The sequence below is a fragment of the Lynx canadensis genome, chromosome D1, assembly GCF_007474595.2.
Source record: "Lynx canadensis isolate LIC74 chromosome D1, mLynCan4.pri.v2, whole genome shotgun sequence".
Classification (NCBI taxonomy): Eukaryota; Metazoa; Chordata; class Mammalia; order Carnivora; family Felidae; genus Lynx; species Lynx canadensis.
The window spans coordinates 57,639,887-57,659,325 of NC_044312.2; the positions used below are offsets into that span (position 1 = coordinate 57,639,887).

Below are 19,439 nucleotides of genomic sequence, written 5' to 3' on the forward strand. Positions count from 1 at the left end.
GTGTCATCAGCAAGAAAGTAATAGTGTGAGGGAGGGCCTGGTGGCCACAAGTGCAGGGTGTTCTGGGACATAAGGTACAGCTGGACAACAGTTGTGTGGGCATGTGGGGAGCTGTCGACACTTGGAAGGAGGAGGCATAAGCTGGGGTGAAGGAGAGAAAGTGGCATAGTAGATTCTAAGTCTGAGCTCCGCTGCTGGCTTCTCGGTGAGCCTGGGCAAGTCCCTTCCCCAAGCTGGCCTCTGCATTCCTGCCTGGAAGAGACGGTTTGTGTGAGATGATTTCTGCAGTGACCACTGGCTTTAATATTTTGGATGCTACAATCTCATCTGACCCCAACCACCACCGTGTGGTGAAGAATGCATGCCAGGAACCGTACCCATTTTACAGCGAGGAAGCTATGGCCCAGCGCAGGGCAGTGACTTGCCCACCACCACACAGCCACTTAGGAGCAAAGCTTTATTCCCCCAGCACCCAATGTTCAGCCTCGCCTTTTGATCAGTCTCAGGCTGGATAAACTGAAGCAAAGTGAGAGGCATTTGGTCTCCCGTCCAGGAAGCAGGCGCTGCAAGAGACGGAAGGATCGGAGCCCTCGGCTGTGTAAGGCCAAGCAGCTGGGCGGAGGCGCCCTAAGTCAGCCAGAGTAGAAGTGGGTGTGCTGGGGCCGGGCGGGGCTGGGGGAGGAGGCGCCCTGGGGAAGGTTAAAGGGAGCAGAGCGCGGGTCGGGGCGCAGAGCCGAGGGGGCGCGCTGTGTGCTAACTGGCCACCCGAGCGCCAAGGGGTGCTGTGCGGAGGCACTGGGGAGCACAGAGTGCGGTGTCCTACCGACGGACGGGCGCCCCTCAGAGGCTTGCCGAGAGGCAGGTAAGGCGCACTAGCAGGGTCGGGAAAGCTGGGTTGCAGCTGAGGGTAGAAGTGAGGAGTCTTCCCGCTTCCCGGGAGAACGCCGACCCGAGGTGCAGAACGGCTCACGTACAGAGCTGATCCTCCCCAGACCCGAGCTGCAAGGATCCCGGGGCCCCACGTGGCGCGGAGCTGGGCTCCTGGCACACCCAGCCTGAAAACCATGGGGGCTTGCACCGGCACTTACGGGCCCCCGGACCGCGGCTCGAAAGCTCTTTCCACGTCCACAAATGTGCATGCGAACACCGGCTGGTCCGCAGCGAGAGCACACGCAGAAACACCCTTCTGGGACCCTGCGTGGTCTTTTTGCTCTGCCGGAGCTGACTTGCCCATTTGCTACTGCACTGTGTCCTGCGCCTAGGGACTTTCAAAGGCACACCTTCTGTTGCTAATAACAGAGGTTTAGGTTGGGAGTCGGGAGACTGGAGTTCCAGTTTACAGGTTGTGTAAACCTGTGCAAGTCCCCTACCGGCTGTATGCCTTGTGCTGTCTGTCTTTTTTTTTTTTTTTAACTTGTTTTATTTTTTATTTTTTTAAACTTACATCCAAATTAGTTAGCATATAGTGCAACAATGATTTCAGGAGTAGATTCCTTAGTGTCCCTTACCCATTTAGCCCATCCCCCTTCCCACAACCCCTCCAGTAACCCTGTTTGTTCTCCATATTTATGAGTCTCTTCTGTTTTGTCCCCCTCCCTGTTTTTATATTAGTTTTGTTTCCCTTCCCTTATGTTCCTCTGTTTTGTCTTAAAGTCCTCATTTGAGTGAAGTCATATGATTTGTGTCTTTCTCTGACTAATTTCGCTTAGCATAATACCCTCTAGTTCTATCCACGTACTTGCAAATGGCACGATTTCATTCTTTTTGATTGCGGAGTAATACTCCATTGTATATATATACCACATCTTTATCCATTCATCCATCGATGGACATTTGGGCTCTTTCCATACTTTGGCTATTGTTGATAGTGCTGCTATAAACATGGGGGTGCATGTGTCCCTTTGAAACAGCACACCTGTATCCCTTGGATAAATGTCTAGTAGTGCAATTGCTGTGTCATAGGGTAGTTCTATTTTTAGTTTTTTGAGGAACCTCCATACTGTTTTCCATAGTGGCTCCACCAGCTTGCATTCCCATGCCTTGTGCTTTCTTTTCCTGGGTCACTACCTGTAGAATGGGCCTCTCCATCTTGTTACCCCACACTCAGTGTGACATGAGGGGAAAGAGGTCTGGACCTGGGTGGGATTCTCTTATCTAGAAAGTAGATGAGTTCAGACAGACCCTTGTATGAAGGCCCATGAAGAGTATCTCCTCCTTTCCCTCCTCCCCATCTTCACCAATTTGCATATGGGGAAACTGAGGCAGCAGGGAGATAGCTTGCCTAGGAACATACCAGGACCAGAGAGAAGCAAAACCCAAGCCTCCTCACTTCTAATCCAGGGCTCTCTCCACTTCACCTACAAAGGTGCATTGTAAAAGTGTAAGGTCCTCATTTTGTAATGCCATCTATCAACTTTGGTGGTTCCAAATGGAGGAGACCCCTGCCTGAGGCATGGAAACTGCTTTCATATTTTCTTGATTCCTCAAGATGATAACCAACAACGTTCTTCATCCCTCACTCACTTCATACATCTCAAAACACATTTCTATCCATACACTGAATGAGCAGGTGCTCAAAATACCTACTGAGAGGGAATTAAGGCAAAACCCCCATCTTACTGATGGGGAACATGAGGCCCAGAGTGGAGCCGTGTCTTCACTGAGACACACAGCTAGACACAGCCAAATAGGGGCAGGTCTCTTGATTCCAATTCCTGTGTGTTCTCCATTAACTATAGGACTACCAAATGGTACCCCTCAATGGAAAGGGACTACAGGGCTGATCAGAGTATGAGAAACAAGGAAGGCTTCTGAAGGAGGAAAGTGTGTCAAGAATCAAGAAGAGTAATAAGAACCTGTTGGCTTCTTCAGAGGATAGAGAACTAAGGCAGCGGGCGTGGGGCAACACTTGGTAATCTGGAGGTGGGGGTAGAAAAACAGAAAAGAAAACCAGGTGACCCGACTGCCCCATAATTGTCTCTTATGTTTCTATAATACTTGGCAATTTCTAAAACACCTTCCTCTGTTGTCTCCTCCAGTTCCCATGTGAGGTAAACAGGGCAGGGATAATTATCCCCATCTCATACATGAGTTTCAGAGGAAATAAATGCAGTGCTCAAGGTCACATACCCAAGCATACAGCCAAGATTGGAACCATGAAACGCACACATGAAAGGCAAAATCACAGGCTGGGTGACTGGAAATTGGACTGTGTGTGTGTGCAGTGGTTGGGTGTGTGTGGCCACACCCTGAGTAGGTACACAGGGAAGAGGGTGGCAAAGCCACTGCTAGTGTTTTGGGGCCAAGAATGTTTGCCCTTTGGATTGAATGGGATTCAGGTGCAGGGAACATCTGAGCTTTCAAAGAAGTCTTAGAATTCCTTCTCCTCTGAGTCACTTCCCCACCTGACTGAGACACCTTCTTTTCTTTGAGCCACCCCTTCCCCAGACCAAATCAAATATGTTTTGGCCTGCTCTTGCTTTTTAAGTACTGTAAGCTGTTTTCATGAATGTCTATGTGTGTACTGGGTAGCGGATGGTCTAATAAGAAATGGCATTGATTCATTTTTTTTAATCAATTTTTAAAATGTTTAGTTATTTGTTTTGAGAGATAAAGGGAGAGAGAACACAAGCAGGGGAGGGACAGAGAGAAAGGGAAAGAGAAAATCCCAAGCAGGCTCCACACTGTCAGTGCAGAGCCTGATGCAGGGCTCGAACCCACAAACCATGAGATCATGACCTGAGCCGAAATCAAGAATCAGATGCTTAACCAACTGAGCCAGCCAGGTGCCCCTGATTCATTTATTCTTGAGTGCCTACTATGTGCTTGGGCCCAGGGCATAAAGAAGTATGTGAGGCACAGGTCCCTGCCCTCACACCTCACAGCACATAGTTTAGCATACATATCTACATATATTGATACCTATACACACATACACTTTCAGTACAGCATAGTGCTCTAATAGGGTTTTATGCAAAGCACTTTAGGAACAGACAAGAGGGAAAGACTAATTGGCTAGGGAGTGGGGAAGGGGGTCTCTCAGGAGGGGGTCTATAGAGGTGACATTAGAGCTGGGCCTTTAAGGATGAGTAGGAGTTCACCAGGAAGATAAAAAAGAGGAAGGAAACTCCTCTGCCTAAGAAAACAGCATAAGGAAAGGCAAGAGGTGTGCAAATGTGAGGAATGTTTGAAGAATGGTCTGTAACTCAGTACCAGTTGGCACAGGGAACTGGGGAGAGGCAGAGTCATATCCAAAGAAGCTTCAATGACAATCTGAGAAGGTTAGACTTTCCTACAGGCAACGGGGAACTGATACTAGAAAGGTCCGTGGATGTGATACCAATTTGTGATCCCAGTTCATGGGGCTGTGAGACCTTGTGCAAGTGGTTTCCTCAGGGAGGGGGTGCTCTATTTTCCTGTTTGGATGGGGATTGTACTAACAACATAATTATTAAGATCCCTTTCAGCTCAGATTCTATCTCTGTCTCCTTCCAACTCTTTGTTAAGGTCCATACCTTGAACTCCTCCTCCCACTCCACTGGCTCCCCAGTCCATGTGGTGATAAGATTACACAGGGACCAATGGCAAAATCGTGTGGTCCCAGGGATTGTCTTTGGATCTCCATCTGCTTTGTGCGACTTTTTCCCCCTCACCTCTCTTTACCACATTTCTAAACACTTAAGATGTTCACTCTGAAAGAGTAGCTAAAACAGAGCAGTGGGAAAACCAAAAGAACCAATGGCGGAGTTTCATTTTTCCCCAGAGAAACCTGAAAGAAAACCTAAGATGCCCAGTTCATCCTTCAGATGACAGCTTTACAGCTCCACCCCCAGGTTAGACACCTTTGAGTTCTAACTCACAGGGATGGGGAGTTGGGGGATGAGGTACCTGGCTGACTCAGTTGGAGCATGTGACTCGAGTTCAAGCCCCATGTTGGGCATAGAGCTTACTTAAAAAACAACCAAACAAACAAACAAAAAAACATTTAGGAAGAATCTGTTAAGGTGCAGGAAATAGAAATAGCAATAGAGTGTGGAAGAAGAGAGTGAGCCTGGTGTTTTGGGGGATCAGGAGTGGGTCTAGAGCAGAAAGGACCATAGGAGATGAGATTATAAAAGAAGGTTAACTCCTTGTCCAAAACATGCCAACATCCACCGCCCCCCCCCCCCATCCCTACTAGATCCTCGATTTGTGAGAATCTGCAGTACAGGAAAAAGTATGGAGTTAGAGGATATGATGCTACAGGACACGAGAAGACTGTGTTCCATATGATGCACAACTCAGATGCCAGGGAATGTTGCCATTGGTAGTGGAAAGAGCACCTTAACAGCACATGCCCCCAAAGACCTCGGTCCTCATCAGAGCTCTGCCCGTCACTAGTCTTGTCATTTTGGGCAAGTCACCCTCCCTCTCAGAGCTTCCATTTCCCCATCTACAAAATGGAGGCATTGGCCTAGAATCTAGATTCTAAATAATCTTTACAATCTCTTTCAGCATGGTCAGTTCCTATTAACTGGTCTATCTTCTGTTTCAAGTTAAGAACTCTCCAGAGCAGAGCTCTATCTGCCCCATTATGAACTTTATAATCAGTGACTATCTTGACAAGGGAAGCCAAGGAGCTCAGAAAGAGGAACAAAATTCTCATTGTTGCCAACTGCCAATCCTTGGACCTAGAGGCAGTTCACAGAGAACCAACTCATTCTTTATCAGCTTTCTGTCTCTCCTGACCCAGCAATGCCCTTGCACCCAGGCCCTCATTCCTACCCCAACCCAGTACCTAAAGATAATGTAAGAGTGGCTTCTTTGCTTCCCCTGTCAGAACCACAAACTTCCAGGTCTATCCAGAGGCCCCAGAAGGAGGATCTGAGGGATCAATGATTTCATGAACTTTTACTGCCCTCACTGAACCCTGCATTAGAGCCTACCCCATCCCCCACACTGTCCGTCCACCCTCATTTTCTGCACAGTCTCCCTCCTTCCCTGGCTAGATCACCTGGGCAGATGAACTGTTAAGAAAAAAAACCAAAGTCAACTGACTTGGCTCTCAGTTTATCTAGGCAGGAATATTCAGTGTAACTTAGTCCTTGTCTCAGGTACATCTTTAATCTGTGAGAAAAAAGTCTGCAGCCTTCCTTATCTTGTGATTCAGGAGCTCTAAAAAGACCCCAAAATACCTCTCCCACCAACCTGTCCAATCTCCCATAATCTCACAGTGTGGTTTTGTGATTTGTACCTTTGTGGGATGTTAGAGCTTACTGCAACCTTGCCAGATTACATAGTTAAAGTGCCTTCATTTTATAGATGCAGACAGAAGCTGAGGCCCAGAAAAGGGAAGTCACATGCCCAAAGTCACACAAGTAGCAACTGAACCAAGACAGCTCCTTGGGTTTCCATTTCCTTAACTGTAAGATGAGGGAGGTTAACTGAAGGTTAGACTAAATGGCCTCTGAAGGTCCCGCCAGCCTCTGCTCTGCAAAAATAAAACCATCACCACCCCTGTGCGGCACCTGGTACCAGACGCTGCAATTTTCTTCTTTAATTTTCACAATGAGTTTTGCTACAGATAGTGCTGATGCTGTGACCATGTATTACCCAGTCTCTCCAAATAGGTTCATTGGAAACATCATTTGTGCCTATGTAAAATATCAACCCACTGCCAGCTGCCACTCTGCCACACACATCATTCCCTTGGGGTTCAGGCTCTTTGAACCTTTTAGAGACTTCTGTTAAGATACTTGCACCCTTAGGAAAGGGAATATTTTAGTCTGCACTATTGGCAGCTCCCCGAGCAGGAGTCCACATGTTAAACTGAGGTTTATCACAAAGTCACCCAGTAGAGACATCGCGGGCCTGGGGTTGAGGGACAGCAATCAGATGTCCCTTAGCCACTGCACAGTTCCTGTAACTGCAACCCTAGGCTGGTCTGACCCAGCTGCTGCATAAAGGGGAGGGGAAGTTGGGGGGGGGTGTTGGTTAGTGCCCACAGCAAAGCTATTGCACAACCCTTGGGGCCCCAGCCTTAGGAGATCCACCCTGGTTCTGAAGATTTTTCTGTGTGTCTGATTTCTTCCTTCCCTGCTTCCTCCCCTGTTTTCCAGCACTGGGCCTTTCCTTCTCAGCTCTCAGTGTCAACACTGAGACCCCAGATGTGTCCAGAGACACCCTGAAGAAGCTGAGGGGCAGGGGAGCCTTAGGGCACCCACAGGGAGATTTCTGAAGCTGATTCAGAGCCAGAGAATTTGCCTACTATTTGGTGAGTCTTCCAGATATAGGTTCCCCTTCCTCTGCCCTGTCAGTTAAAACTACTTTGCAAAGGATTTCTAAGAAAACTGGTAACAGTGACTGCTCCGGGAAAGAGTCCTGGACCACTGGGAATAGGGAGACTTCGTCTTCACTGTATGTACTGTGTATACGTACTTACTAGATTGAAACATTTTTTTCACCATAATAAAAGTGTATGCTCAAGCAAGCCTGGAGGGAGGCAGGACAGGGATAATAGTCTTTTGTTGTTGTTTTTAATCATGGTTTAAAAAATACATGAAATTTACCATTTTAACTACTTTTAAGTATACAGCTCAGTATCATTAACTGTATTCACATCGTTGTGCAACAGATCTCTAGAACTTTTTCTTCTTGCAAAATTGAAACTCAACCCATTGAATAACTCCCGATGATGATCATTTCAACAGATGAGAAAACTAAAGCCAGAACATGGCAAGAAGCCCATTTCTTTCAAAGTGGGATCCTCCAGGCACTCCATCTATCTGTTATCTGCCTGTAAAACTGCCCAAGGCCCCTTCTTCCCTAAGCCATTCCCCACATACCTCTCACAAATCACATCTGTGAGATCTTAACTCCTGCCCCCACCTTGTCATCCCCATGGTCCCAGCTCAGGACTCAGTGTCTTCTGCCTGAACTATTTCAGGACCCTTGTCATTAGGTTCCCTGCCTCAATTCTTGCCTCCTCCAGTCCATATGGCAGCCCGACTGTCCTTTCAAAGCATAGATCTCATCACTGTATTCCCTTTTAAAATACTGTTCCATGGCTCTTCCCCAACTACAGGATAAAGTTCCAGCTCTGCAGCCTGGCACTCAAGGCTCTCCATGATCTACTTCAGAGAAGTCTCTCTCTATTCCACGGTCTACGTTGTTTTTTTTTTAATTTAAATTTTAATGTTTGTTTTTGAGAGAAAGAGACAGAAAACGAGCAGGGGAGGGGCAGAGAGAGAAGGAGACACAGAATCCAAAGCAGACTCCAGGCTCTAAGCTGTCAGCACAGAGCTCAATGTGGGGCTTGAGCTCATGAACCGTGAGACTGTGACCTGAGCTGAAGTCAGCTGCTTAACCGACCGAGCCACCCAGGTGCCCCTCTTCTAAACATTCTTGTTGTCATGCTTGTTTACCTCTTTGCTTTTCTTGCCTTCTCTACTTCCTAAAAGCCCTTCAAGGTCCAATTCAAATGCCTCCGTCACTGAATACTCTCTGAGTCTTGATCAGAATTTGTCCCTTCTTTCTCTAAGCCCCAGTAGCCCTTGGCTTGTTGCCTTCATAATACATCAGCTGGCAATGTCCCTAAGTTCAGGGACTGGGTTTGAGCCTCCCCAAGCTCCCAGCATGAGGCCTGCCTAACAGTGGGCCTCCATACATGATGACAGGCTGAATGATGAGTTGAGCCATTAATTTCATTGTGCTGCTCCTGCTTTCCATTGGTCCATACAAGGGAAGAAGAAGGCACAAATTTCTTACCTGACAATTGAGGTAGTAGATGAGAATCTCTGCCTTCTGGATCTTAACTCCACGAGCCCTTGTTCTCTTTCCCTCCTCGGTCCAGACAAGGTAGTTCAAGTACTACTTACCAGGGAGCCCCAAAGGCCTTGCACGAAATGTAGGCCAGTCCTGGGTGATTGCTGTATTATTTAAATTCTTCCCCCTAACTTCTTCATTCATAGAGTTGTTCATGAATATTGATCATGGTCATAACAGTCATCTTTTGTTTGGAAGAGACCATATGTAATATTCAAGTTTGTTAGTTTCAGTTAGGTTGACAGATCTACCTAGATAAAGGAGGGCTTTGGAACCAGTTAGTGAACTCTGAGTGATTGGCCTGTGGAAAAGTCCCTAAAATAGCCATTTTTACTGGAGACTATTGAAGGAAGAACAGCCAGCCAGTTACTAGGTAGACCCCTGCGGAAACACAACGCCCAGCCAGTCTCAGGGTAATCCCCTAGACTTGAGGGAGAGATACAGTCCTGCTGACCAGGAGCATGTGGTCTGCTAATACCCTTATCAATAACAAGAGAATAGCCACACAGTGCCTTACATGTAAGTGCTGGTCAAAAGGGAGGGCTGCAACAATAAAGCTTGTGGAATATGGTTAAAGGATAGAGAGCACTCAATGAAGTCTTCCTGAAAGAAGTGAGTGTGGATGGAGCCTTGCTTAAAGAGAATGACATGATTTTTCAGAGATTAGGATACAAGGTTGTCTTTAGATGTTTTTCTGTATTATGGACAAAGGATCTCTAAGAAGAAGGGGAAGGAACATTTATTATACACCAGGTACACAGTGACTTTGTGTCAGAAGGCAGGAGAGTTGAGGTGCCTGTCTCTTCCCTCTCTGGGGGAGGAAAGCTCCAAACCAGACTGAGTTTTCCTTTCACTCCCCTGCCCTCAGGTTCAACCCTGTCCTTCTTTTCCCTGGTGTCTTCAGTGGTTATCAGCCTCTCCCTGTTTCCCCCACCGCCTCTTTTCCAACAGAATTTCCCCTAAATAGCTAGCAATACCTAGAGCATTTGGGACATAATGTGCTTAAGAGATCAAATGACCCAGCCTCTGGCCTCCAGGTAGGGTGAAATTTAAGCCATCCCCAAACTTCTTGTAAATGCTGTCCATGGAATATAAAAAAAACTGTGCTGAAGGAGGGCTCTGGGTAATGTCTTCTGATGGTGCCACACAGTCCTGCCGAGAGCTGGCCCAGGAGCCAAAGGAGCTGTAAGCCGGCCATCACAGAGACGGACTCTGTCTTGGCTCTACTTCCAATATTCTCTGTGATCATGGACAGGCCACTTAATTCTCTCTGGGCCTCAGCTTCCCTTTGTATAAAAATGGAAGGAATTAGAGTAAATAATCCCTAAAGCCCTTGTAGCCTAAAGCTCGGTGATTTATAGAATCAAAAAAAAAAAAAAAAGATTAATATGGGTTACAATGGTTGAGGAAGGCTTTATTCCACAAGTATTTATTGAGCACCTACTGGGTGCTGTCTTAAGTGCTTGCATATAGCAGTTAGTAAAACAGACATAGTCCCTGCCTTCATTGACTTGGCAGTCTAGTGGAGAAGACAGACAAGTAAACAAGTAGGTAGAATAAACTGTGATGTTGGGATTTTCGCTGGGGTTTGAGGGAGTCGGGATGGAATTCAAGCTGCAGATGACAGAAGCTATCCTCTTTCTCTTTTCTGTCACCAACAGAGCGTCCTCCAGTTCTTTGCCCACTTCAATCCCTATTGCTATGGAGACCACCAACGGGACTGAGACTTGGTACAAAAGCCTGCACGCTGTGCTGAAGGCTCTAAATGCCACTATTCACAACAACCTGCTCTGCCGGCCAGGGCCAGACAACCTGACAGAGAAGCGACGGGCCAGCCTACCTGGCCGTGATGACAACTCCTACATGTACATTCTCTTTGTCATGTTTCTATTTGCTGTCACTGTGGGCAGCCTCATCCTGGGATATACCCGCTCCCGCAAAGTGGACAAGCGCAGTGACCCCTATCACGTGTACATCAAGAACCGTGTGTCTATGATCTGATGCTAGGGGGCCAGGAATGGCAGAATATCAAGACACCAGAACTCAGTGCTGGACCACATCAGGCCTCAGTGTCCTCATCTATAAGATCAACAAGAAAAAGGGCTAGAAGAAATCATTAGGGTGGGAGGAGAGGGGCTGGGAGACCTGGGCCTTGCGGATAAAGATTTTTTTTTCCAGCAAAAGCAGACTTTTGGGAGCCCCATGAACAAATATATAGAAGTAGCAAAAGATAGTAACCACTACTGGTCCAGTGGCTGGAGTACTGGGAGCTAGGAGCTGGAGGCTGGAGGAAAGAGAAAAGGAAGTTGTAGCAGAAGCAAATGAAACGGGAAGATGCACGGAGGACGTGTTTTTTGATGCGTTATCTTCAACGACCATGAAAAGCAGCAGTGATTACCATATCACAGATAAGAAATGAGTAACGTTACTTATTTATATTTGTTCACATTTTATATTTTTCCAGACATTTAACATTTGTGATTTTACCCCCTGTGAGGGAAGCAAATTAAGTACCATTCTGCCCATCTGGGCCAGAGTAGTGCCATAGCTGGAACGTAGGAGCTCTGGTTTCCTTGCCTAGTGCTTTTTAAACATGGGACAGGATCCAGACCTGAAACTTACACAATTCTGGGGGTCCCCTTAAGAAAAAGAATTCAAAATAATTTTGCTTTTGCAAATATTACAAAAACTTATTGCCATGTCAATACATTACTAGGACCCCTCCCAAGACCCTAAGGAGCCATGCAAGTGCAGGGCCCTGAATGTTAAGGCTCTTTAGTTCCATGATTCGTGCACTTCTCCAGCCAGGTCACAGTGCCCTTCCCAGCCACATCTCCAGTCACTACCTCTAACACAGCCTCTTCTGATTTGATTAAACTCTGGGAAGAATTTTCTGACACCAAATTGAAATCTGCTTCTAGAAGGTTATTATCACACCTAGAAGATTACCATATTAAAAGAAGGAGAGCATGCAAGGCAGGTACCTGGTTCAGTGGAAGGATTCTGGTACATGGACTGAGTGGTCATGCCTTTCTCTGATCCTTTTCCCACCTCCTCACAATGAAACAGTTCAACTTGAAAGTCTCTAAGAGCTCTACTAGTTCTGACATTCTGGTCTTCACATACATTAGATTAAAACCATAAAATTGTGTTTGTAGGTCAAAAGCAGCTGAATATCAGTAGTTTTCATATGGTTCAGCCTAATATGTGCAATGTGACGAGTGAATACCTTACAAGCTACAAATCCCCATCTGGAACCTCGCACTGTTCTGTTTGATTTCTGTTTAAGGGATGTACAAAGGGTCTCCAGAAAGCCCTACTGAAACATACATATTTGTATATAGCAAAAACCTTGAAAGAATATTTTGATAGTAATTATCTCTGAAAAAGAAGGATTGTGATTTTCCCTTTTTTACTTAAAAAATTATGCAATATTTGATTTATCTGACCATAAGTATGCTACTTGTATAATCGGGGGGGGGGGGGGGAAGCTACTTCCACCTTGAAAAAATAAAAATAAATGCTTGTGTGTTTCTTGAATGGAAGATACAGAACACATTCATTCCCATGAGCAGTCAGTTGTGTTAACTCCCTGCAAATCTGTGCTGAGCCCCATATGTGCTCAAGCCTTTCCTTAGTTTTTCTTTTTTTTTTTTTTTAATGCTTATTTATTTATTTTGAGAGAGTGAGCATGAGCAGGGGAGGGGCAGAGAGAGGGAGAGAAAATCCCAAGCAGGCTCCATGCTGTCAGTGCAGAGCCCAATGTGGGACTCAGTCCCACACCCTGAGATCATACCTGAGCTGAAATCAAGAGTCAGATGCTTAACTGACTAAACCACCCAGGCATAGCTTTCCTTAGCTCTTCTTGAAGGAGAAGGTAGAGACCTATTTAAGAAGATTTGACATATGTGAAGACAACAATTCAGAAGTCTACAGTTGAATGAGACTTTAGAGACCACCCAGTCCAAAGTCCCAAATAGGAAATGGAATCAAGAATAGGAATGAATGGTCATGCTAGAAGGGTTTTAAGAAATGAGATTGGGTAGATTTTGAGGAGTCAGACAAAGGTAGAATTTGAACTGGGTTTTGAAAAGATAGGACTGATCTAAGTGGGCACAGCAAAAGAAGAAAACAAACCAAGGGAAGCTTGAGGGTAGAAATGTGGTGAAACCACACGCCTAAAGAGAGTGGTTGGCTGGGAAGTTGGGCAGGAAGCAGACCCAGTGTGGCAACTCTGGGACTTCAGTGTCCCTAACCATGGTAGTGGCTCTCCTTCACAGAGTCCTTATGCTTACAGGATTAAATAATAAAATAATATAAATTCTTTTGCTTGCAAGTTGCAGAAACCCGGTGTATATTAGCATTAACAGGAAAGAGGATTTGTTGAAGGGAGCATGGAGCAGTCAGTCACAAGTTCAAAAGAAGAGCTACTCCTGAGTAGCACCAGGGCAACTCCTGAGCACCAGGGCAGCTCCTGAGCCTAGAACTACTTATTTGCCTGAATTCACAAAGTAAGGGCTCTATATACCTCGTTACTACCCTCCCCACCCTCCAGCTCTACCCCACCCCAAATGTTTGCGAGTTAAGTGGCAATACCCTCTCAGCGCATAGGATTTTTTATCGGCACCGGTTCTGCCCTCTGCTGACCAGATCCCAGAACATCACCTTGAGCCCTCAAAGCAAAACTTCAACAATCCCTCATTCGCCAGACATTTATTGAGGGCCCACTACGTGCCAAGCACTCACCTAGGCACTCTTGGAATACATAAGTAAAAAAGATCAAAGAAACCCCTGCTCTAACACTTAAGAGCATTTATTATATGTCAGGTAGTGGTCTAAGCATTGTATATACATTAACTCATTCCCATATAACAACGCTTGTAATACCCATATAACAACGCTTATTAGTAGGTAGTCCTTATAATTACTTCAGTAGAGCCCACTAGTTCTTCATCTAACTGCTGTACCACATTCGATCCAACTTTGGCACCATGGTACACCCAACCCAGGGTGTGGATCTGAATTGTCCCTTGAAATGAATGGGAAAGTGATCTGGGGAAATGGTAGCAGGGCACTGACACTGATAGGTTGAGGTTGGGTTCCCTAGAAACAGAATTTGAGACAGGCATTTATTGATGGGGCACTTTTCAGGAAAAACCTTCAAGGGAGAGAAGGAAGTAGATAGGAAAGGGAAAGAACCAAAATGTGTTCTCATGTCCCTGGCCTAATCCTCAGGGAACTGTTCTACATGGCAGGGGCACAAACCACACAGCAGGATTACACCCCTTGAGGCAAGGGGGATGGCTCTTTATGCCCCCATATAGTCAGTCATTGGTTGTGGACCACCCTGGTTGGGAGGGGGGACAAGAGGAAGGTTGTAAGGAGGATCTCATCAACGGAGGGCAATTCTCTGGAGACAGGTGATGGCTGCTAGAGGGGGTACTTAATCTCAGAGGGGCACTTGACAAGAGCTTAGTAACATGACCACCACTGGCTCCAAGGCAAGTAGGCAAATGAGGTTCCTGCCTGGGCAGCGATGTCCTAACCAAATCTCTATTACTGTGGAAGGGAAGAATGGATTTCGGTGGACAGCTAGTGGTCTTCACCCTACCCTCCTCACTCTTTCCCCCAGGACTGGCCATGAAAGAAAAATGTACAGCCTTGTCAAGAAGAAAGACATGCTGTTACTCTGATTTGGTCTTGTTTTTTGGGGGGTGTGGGGGTTGGAACCTTGTGGGTATAACTAAGCCTGTCCTGGCAGTGTGACTTTTACTCATTTTTTCCCCTGGTATTGGTGAATCTTGTCTCATCTCTCTTTGTAATGGCAATATCCAAGATGTTGGTTTAAGCATAAGGGAAATAGACAAAGCAAGGCTTTCAGCCAGCCTTGTGTAGGAAAAAGAATCCTGTTTCAGGTGCCACTAAGAAACCAAGAATATGATCTGCCTAGATGAAATCAGAGGACCCATCCGTGGCAGTGGTTAAACACTGACAGAGAATGAGCTCCTGGGGAGCAGGAGAGTCAGAAATTAGTGACCAGGAAAAAGTGAAGAAAAACTAGTTTTTGATGTGCAGCCAATCTCTGCTAAGCACTGTGCTGAGAATTTGCATGTTACCTATTTCACCTTCCCCAAATCTCTTAACTTTTTAAAATCCTCATTTAATAGATGAGGAAACAGAAGCTCAGAGGTGAAATAGCTTCTTTAACATTCACTTAATGCGTGAGGCTGTCTAGATTTTAACACTGACTTGCCTGCATTCAAAGCCCATGTTGTCTCTGATGTGGGAAACAATGGCAGAAGAAAAAAAAAATTAAATTTCCTGACAACTTAACAGCCCATTGACAAGTCCTTGGGACAGGCAGAGTGACCTTCCTCTAGGAGCTCAGCTGCCTCGATGATGACACTTTGCTAAGGGCAAAGGCAATCTTAACATTATCCCAAGCTCCAGGATCCTGTAAGTCTACTTAAACATATAAAAATTGCTTTGGAGGGGCACCTGGGTGGCTCAGTCGGTTAAGCGTCCAGCTTCAGCTCAGGTCATGAACTCATGGTTTTTGAGTTCGAGCCCCTCGTCGGACTCTGTGCTGACAGCTCAGAGCCTGGAGCCTGCTTTGGATTCTGTGTCTGCCTCTCTCTCTGCCCCTCCCCCGCTCATGCTCTGTCTCTCTCTCTCTCTCTGTCTCAAAAATAAATAAACATTAAACATTTTTTTTATTATAAATAAATAAATAAATAAAAATTGCTTTGGAAACTTCCTTTATCTCTACCCCGCAAGATATATGTTGACAATCATACTCCAAGCTTACAGCCCCCTGATATACATGTGAAGGGTCTCATGACTGAGTTTTTACTAAACAATAACAAATGATCTCTTCTTTTTTTTTATTTTTTTTAGCAGTTTTTTTTTTCAACGTTTATTTATTTTTGACAGAGAGAGACAGAGCATGAACGGGGGAGGGGCAGAGAGAGAGGGAGACACAGAATCGGAAACAGGCTCCAGGCTCCGAGCCATCAGCCCAGAGCCTGACGCGGGGCTCGAACTCACGGACCGCGAGATCGTGACCTGGCTGAAGTCGGACGCTTAACCGACTGCGCCACCCAGGCGCCCCACAAATGATCTCTTCTTAACAGCAGCTAGCCCTTCAAGGTCCTGGAAACCTTGTTTCCAAAATTCCTTAGAGGCTTACTCTATCCCTAAAACCCTCTCCCAACTTGAAAGTATATAATCAGCCACCCATCACAACCCCAGTGCAGCTCTGTCTGCCCAGGGGTCCTGTCCCCATGCTTTAATAAAACCACCTTTTTGCACCAAAGATGTCTCAAGAATTCTTTCTTGGCCATTGGCTCTAACTCCAACACCTCAAACCACATCATCCCCACCATAGCTGGCTCCTTTGAAAGTCACATTAGATCCTTTCTTGAATGTAAACCCTTCTAATCTCCCAGCAGACTGTGGCTGGCCTCTCTGTTCCCCTTCAGGGATCAAGTAGAGCAATCACAATCTCATCCCTGCCCAGCTTCTTCCATCCTCAATCAAGATGCCTCAAAGAGAAGAGAGGACATTGTCATGATTCTATGGGAATAATAAGCCAACTGGGATGGCTCTCGAGTGAGAGTCCCTGAGTCCCTACAACATTGACTCCAAACACTGGGGACAAGGGGAACAGAGACACCAGCCACAGAATCTGCTGGGAGATTAGAAGGAGTTAATCTCAAGAAAGCATCTAATGTGAATCATTGTTGCATCTCCCTTAGAGACAGGATGGGATTATTTAAGTACATTATTATGAAAAGAGCTCTGTGGGACAACTGCAGGCTGACAGTTCTGCTTTTGGTTTATTATGTATTCATTCATTCAACAAATATTTATTAGGTACTTAGTTGAAGGTAAAGTGTTTGGTACTAAGAGAACAGCAACAAATAAGGTAGGCATGGTCCCTGCCTTCATGGGGGCAAAGATTAGCTCACCACTTCAGGTTTTCTACCTATAAAAACATTCTATTTCTATGAAGTTTTACTTTGAACCCATCTCTGCCCCTCCCTAACATAGACTGAGGCTACTTTCACCCATCTTACTGCCCGGTTTATGATTCTCTGATCATTTTTACCACGTTGTACTCTTTTGGCACGTCTTTTTCCCTCCAAGAAACAATGCAAAGGTGCAGACAGGGACCATGTCTAATGTATCTCTATGTCCCATCAACTAGGATAAAGCCTGGCACAAAGTAGATGCTTAATAAATATTAGAATGGATTAACATTATTATGAGTATTGTGCTACATAACCTCTCACATGTATATGTACTACCAATCTTTCAAACTATTTCTCTCTCCATTATCTCATTTGGTTTAGAGAATTTTGTTCAGTGGTTTCAATTGAAAGTGAATATGAGAGCACTCTGTAAAATTTAAATGGTGAAGCAGGGCATCTGGGTGACTCAGTCAGCTGAGTGTCTGACTCTTGATTTGGGCTCAGGGTATGGTTTCACGGTTCGTGGGTTCGAGCCTTGCATCAGGCTCTGACAGTGCAGAGCCTGCTTGGTATTCTCTCTCTGCCCCTCCCCCACACCCTCTCGCATGAGCACGCGGGCATGCTCTCTCAAAAATAAATAAACATTAAAAAAAAAAAACTTTAGTGGTGAAGCATTGTTGTTGAGCTCTCTTGCTAGCCCTTAGGCTGGGATAATTTAGGTGACGTACTTAAGGTCATGTAGCAGGAGTGTATGCTAGAATCTGTCTCCTGATTTTCATTTCTGGACTTTTCCTTCCTGCATCAAGGGGAAACTGACAAAAAGAGAGGAACAAAGTACTCAGGAAGCCCATGAATGTGAATGCAAACTCCCACGAGTGGATTCAGGGTTCTGTGCCCAGATCTTTCACATCACCCAGCTGCTGGGAATGTGAGCTGCTCCCGGCTCCCAGCCGCATCTCTGTGTGTTGTCCTGGACCACAGATAACTATTTCACCACCCCTCCTGGAGGTGACTCACAACCAATGACAGACTGATGCAGGGATATATAAAGTTCTGGTTCCGTGGCATCAGTTTGGGACAATTCAGTTGCCACCTCAACTCCAGACCTCCTCGTTAGGATCAGATGAGGCTTCAGTTGCAACCACTGTGTGAGTTAGCTTCTCCCTCTGTCTACTCCTGTGTCCTCACTTACTGAGGTACCTGCCCCCCCAAAACCTGCATGCCACTCTCTATCTCAGTCTGGTTCTAAGGGAATCTTTCCCTGGAGATAGAAATGACAGAAGAATGAGAGGACAGAATATAGATGGGGGCAGTTAGTGGTTCTAACAAAACCAAAAAGAAGATGGGACAGTGATCAGTTCTTTGAATAAGAACTAGAAAACTTGAGAAAAGAGCGTTATGGTCATTGAATAAGAACTAGCCACTAGAGGGCCCAGCACTACAGGTCTAGAGCTCTGCTGCTAAGTTAGAAGCAAAATTCTCATTTTGCCCTTCACTTGGCAGATGCCCAGCATAACTATGTGCACTATGTGCACTAAGTGGCTGAACAGTTCCTGTCCTTTTACCTCGTCCATGAACATCAGTGCCCTAGCCTGTTCTAATACCGTTACCAAGCCCTCTGTTCCATTACATATAAACTCCTATATAAACCAAGGCTTCCAAAGCCTGTGTTTTTTCCACCCACTGCTCATTTTTCTCAAGGGGTTCAGAAGATCTGAAATGTAGAATTCCAAATGGTTGGTTTGGAAAATTCTCACCCACAAATTGGGAGAATCAGCAACATATTCTCTCTAGTATTGTCCTTTCCCTACCTCCTCTGCTTCCCCAGTTTGGAGTAAAGATAAGAGCTGCAAGCTTAGATGTGAAATATAGTGGCCAAGGGAGAAACAGGTTACAGGAGACTTCACAGAAGACGAAAAAGTTTGAGGCACCTGGGCGGCTCAGGAGGTTAAGTGTCCGACTCTTGATTTCGACTCAGGTCATGTCATCATGATTCATGAGATGGAGCTCTGCATTGGGCTCTGCGCTGACAACGTGGAGCCTACTTGGGATTCTCTCTCTCCCTTTCTCTCTGCCCCTCCCCTGCTTGTGCACGCACACTCTCTCTCTCCCAAAATAAATAGATAAAAAATTTTTAAAAAAAGAAAAAGAGGGGCACCTGGGTGGCTCAGTTGGTTAAGAATCCCACTTCAGGGGCGCCTGGGTGGCGCAGTCGGTTGAGCGTCCGACTTCAGCCAGGTCACGATCTCGCGGTCCGTGAGTTCAAGCCCCGCGTCAGGCTCTGGGCTGATGGCTCAGAGCCTGGAGCCTGTTTCCGATTCTGTGTCTCCCTCTCTCTCTGCCCCTCCCCCGTTCATGCTCTGTCTCTCTCTGTCCCAAAAATAAATAAACGTTGAAAAAAAAAATTTAAAAAAAAAAAAGAATCCCACTTCAGGGGCGCCTGGGTGGCACAGTCGGTTAAGCGTCCGACTTCAGCCAGGTCACGATCTCGCGGTCCGTGAGTTCGAGCCCCGCGTCAGGCTCTGGGCTGATGGTTCGGAGCCTGGAGCCTGTTTCCGCTTCTGTGTCTCCCTCTCTCTCTGCCCCTCCCCCGTTCATGCTCTGTCTCTCTCTGTCCCAAAAATAAATAAACGTTGAAAAAAAAAATTAAAAAAAAAAAAAAAG

General features: G+C 46.0%; 1 protein-coding gene and 1 long non-coding RNA gene across 4 annotated transcripts in view; one reads left to right on the forward strand and one right to left on the reverse strand.

Annotated features, from left to right (window-relative positions):
- The window catches only part of LOC115524571, a 66,904-nt gene that overhangs the window by 7,768 nt on the left and 39,697 nt on the right, over window positions 1-19,439 (reverse strand). The gene's annotated exons all lie outside the window — the stretch shown is intronic.
- On the forward strand, window positions 549-12,342 carry KCNE3 (potassium voltage-gated channel subfamily E regulatory subunit 3). Of its 3 annotated transcripts, none has more exons than XM_030330950.1 (3): window positions 549-598; window positions 7,098-7,252; window positions 10,464-12,342. In XM_030330950.1, the coding sequence occupies exon 3, from the start codon at window positions 10,504-10,506 to the stop codon at window positions 10,801-10,803; it is 300 nt and encodes a 99-aa protein (XP_030186810.1). In that variant the 5' UTR covers window positions 549-598; window positions 7,098-7,252; window positions 10,464-10,503; the 3' UTR covers window positions 10,804-12,342. The 3 variants fall into 3 exon arrangements, with proteins under 3 accessions (XP_030186810.1, XP_030186809.1, XP_030186811.1); XM_030330949.1 differs by lacking the exon at window positions 549-598 and adding an exon at window positions 798-862; XM_030330951.1 differs by lacking the exons at window positions 549-598; window positions 7,098-7,252 and adding an exon at window positions 8,320-8,361.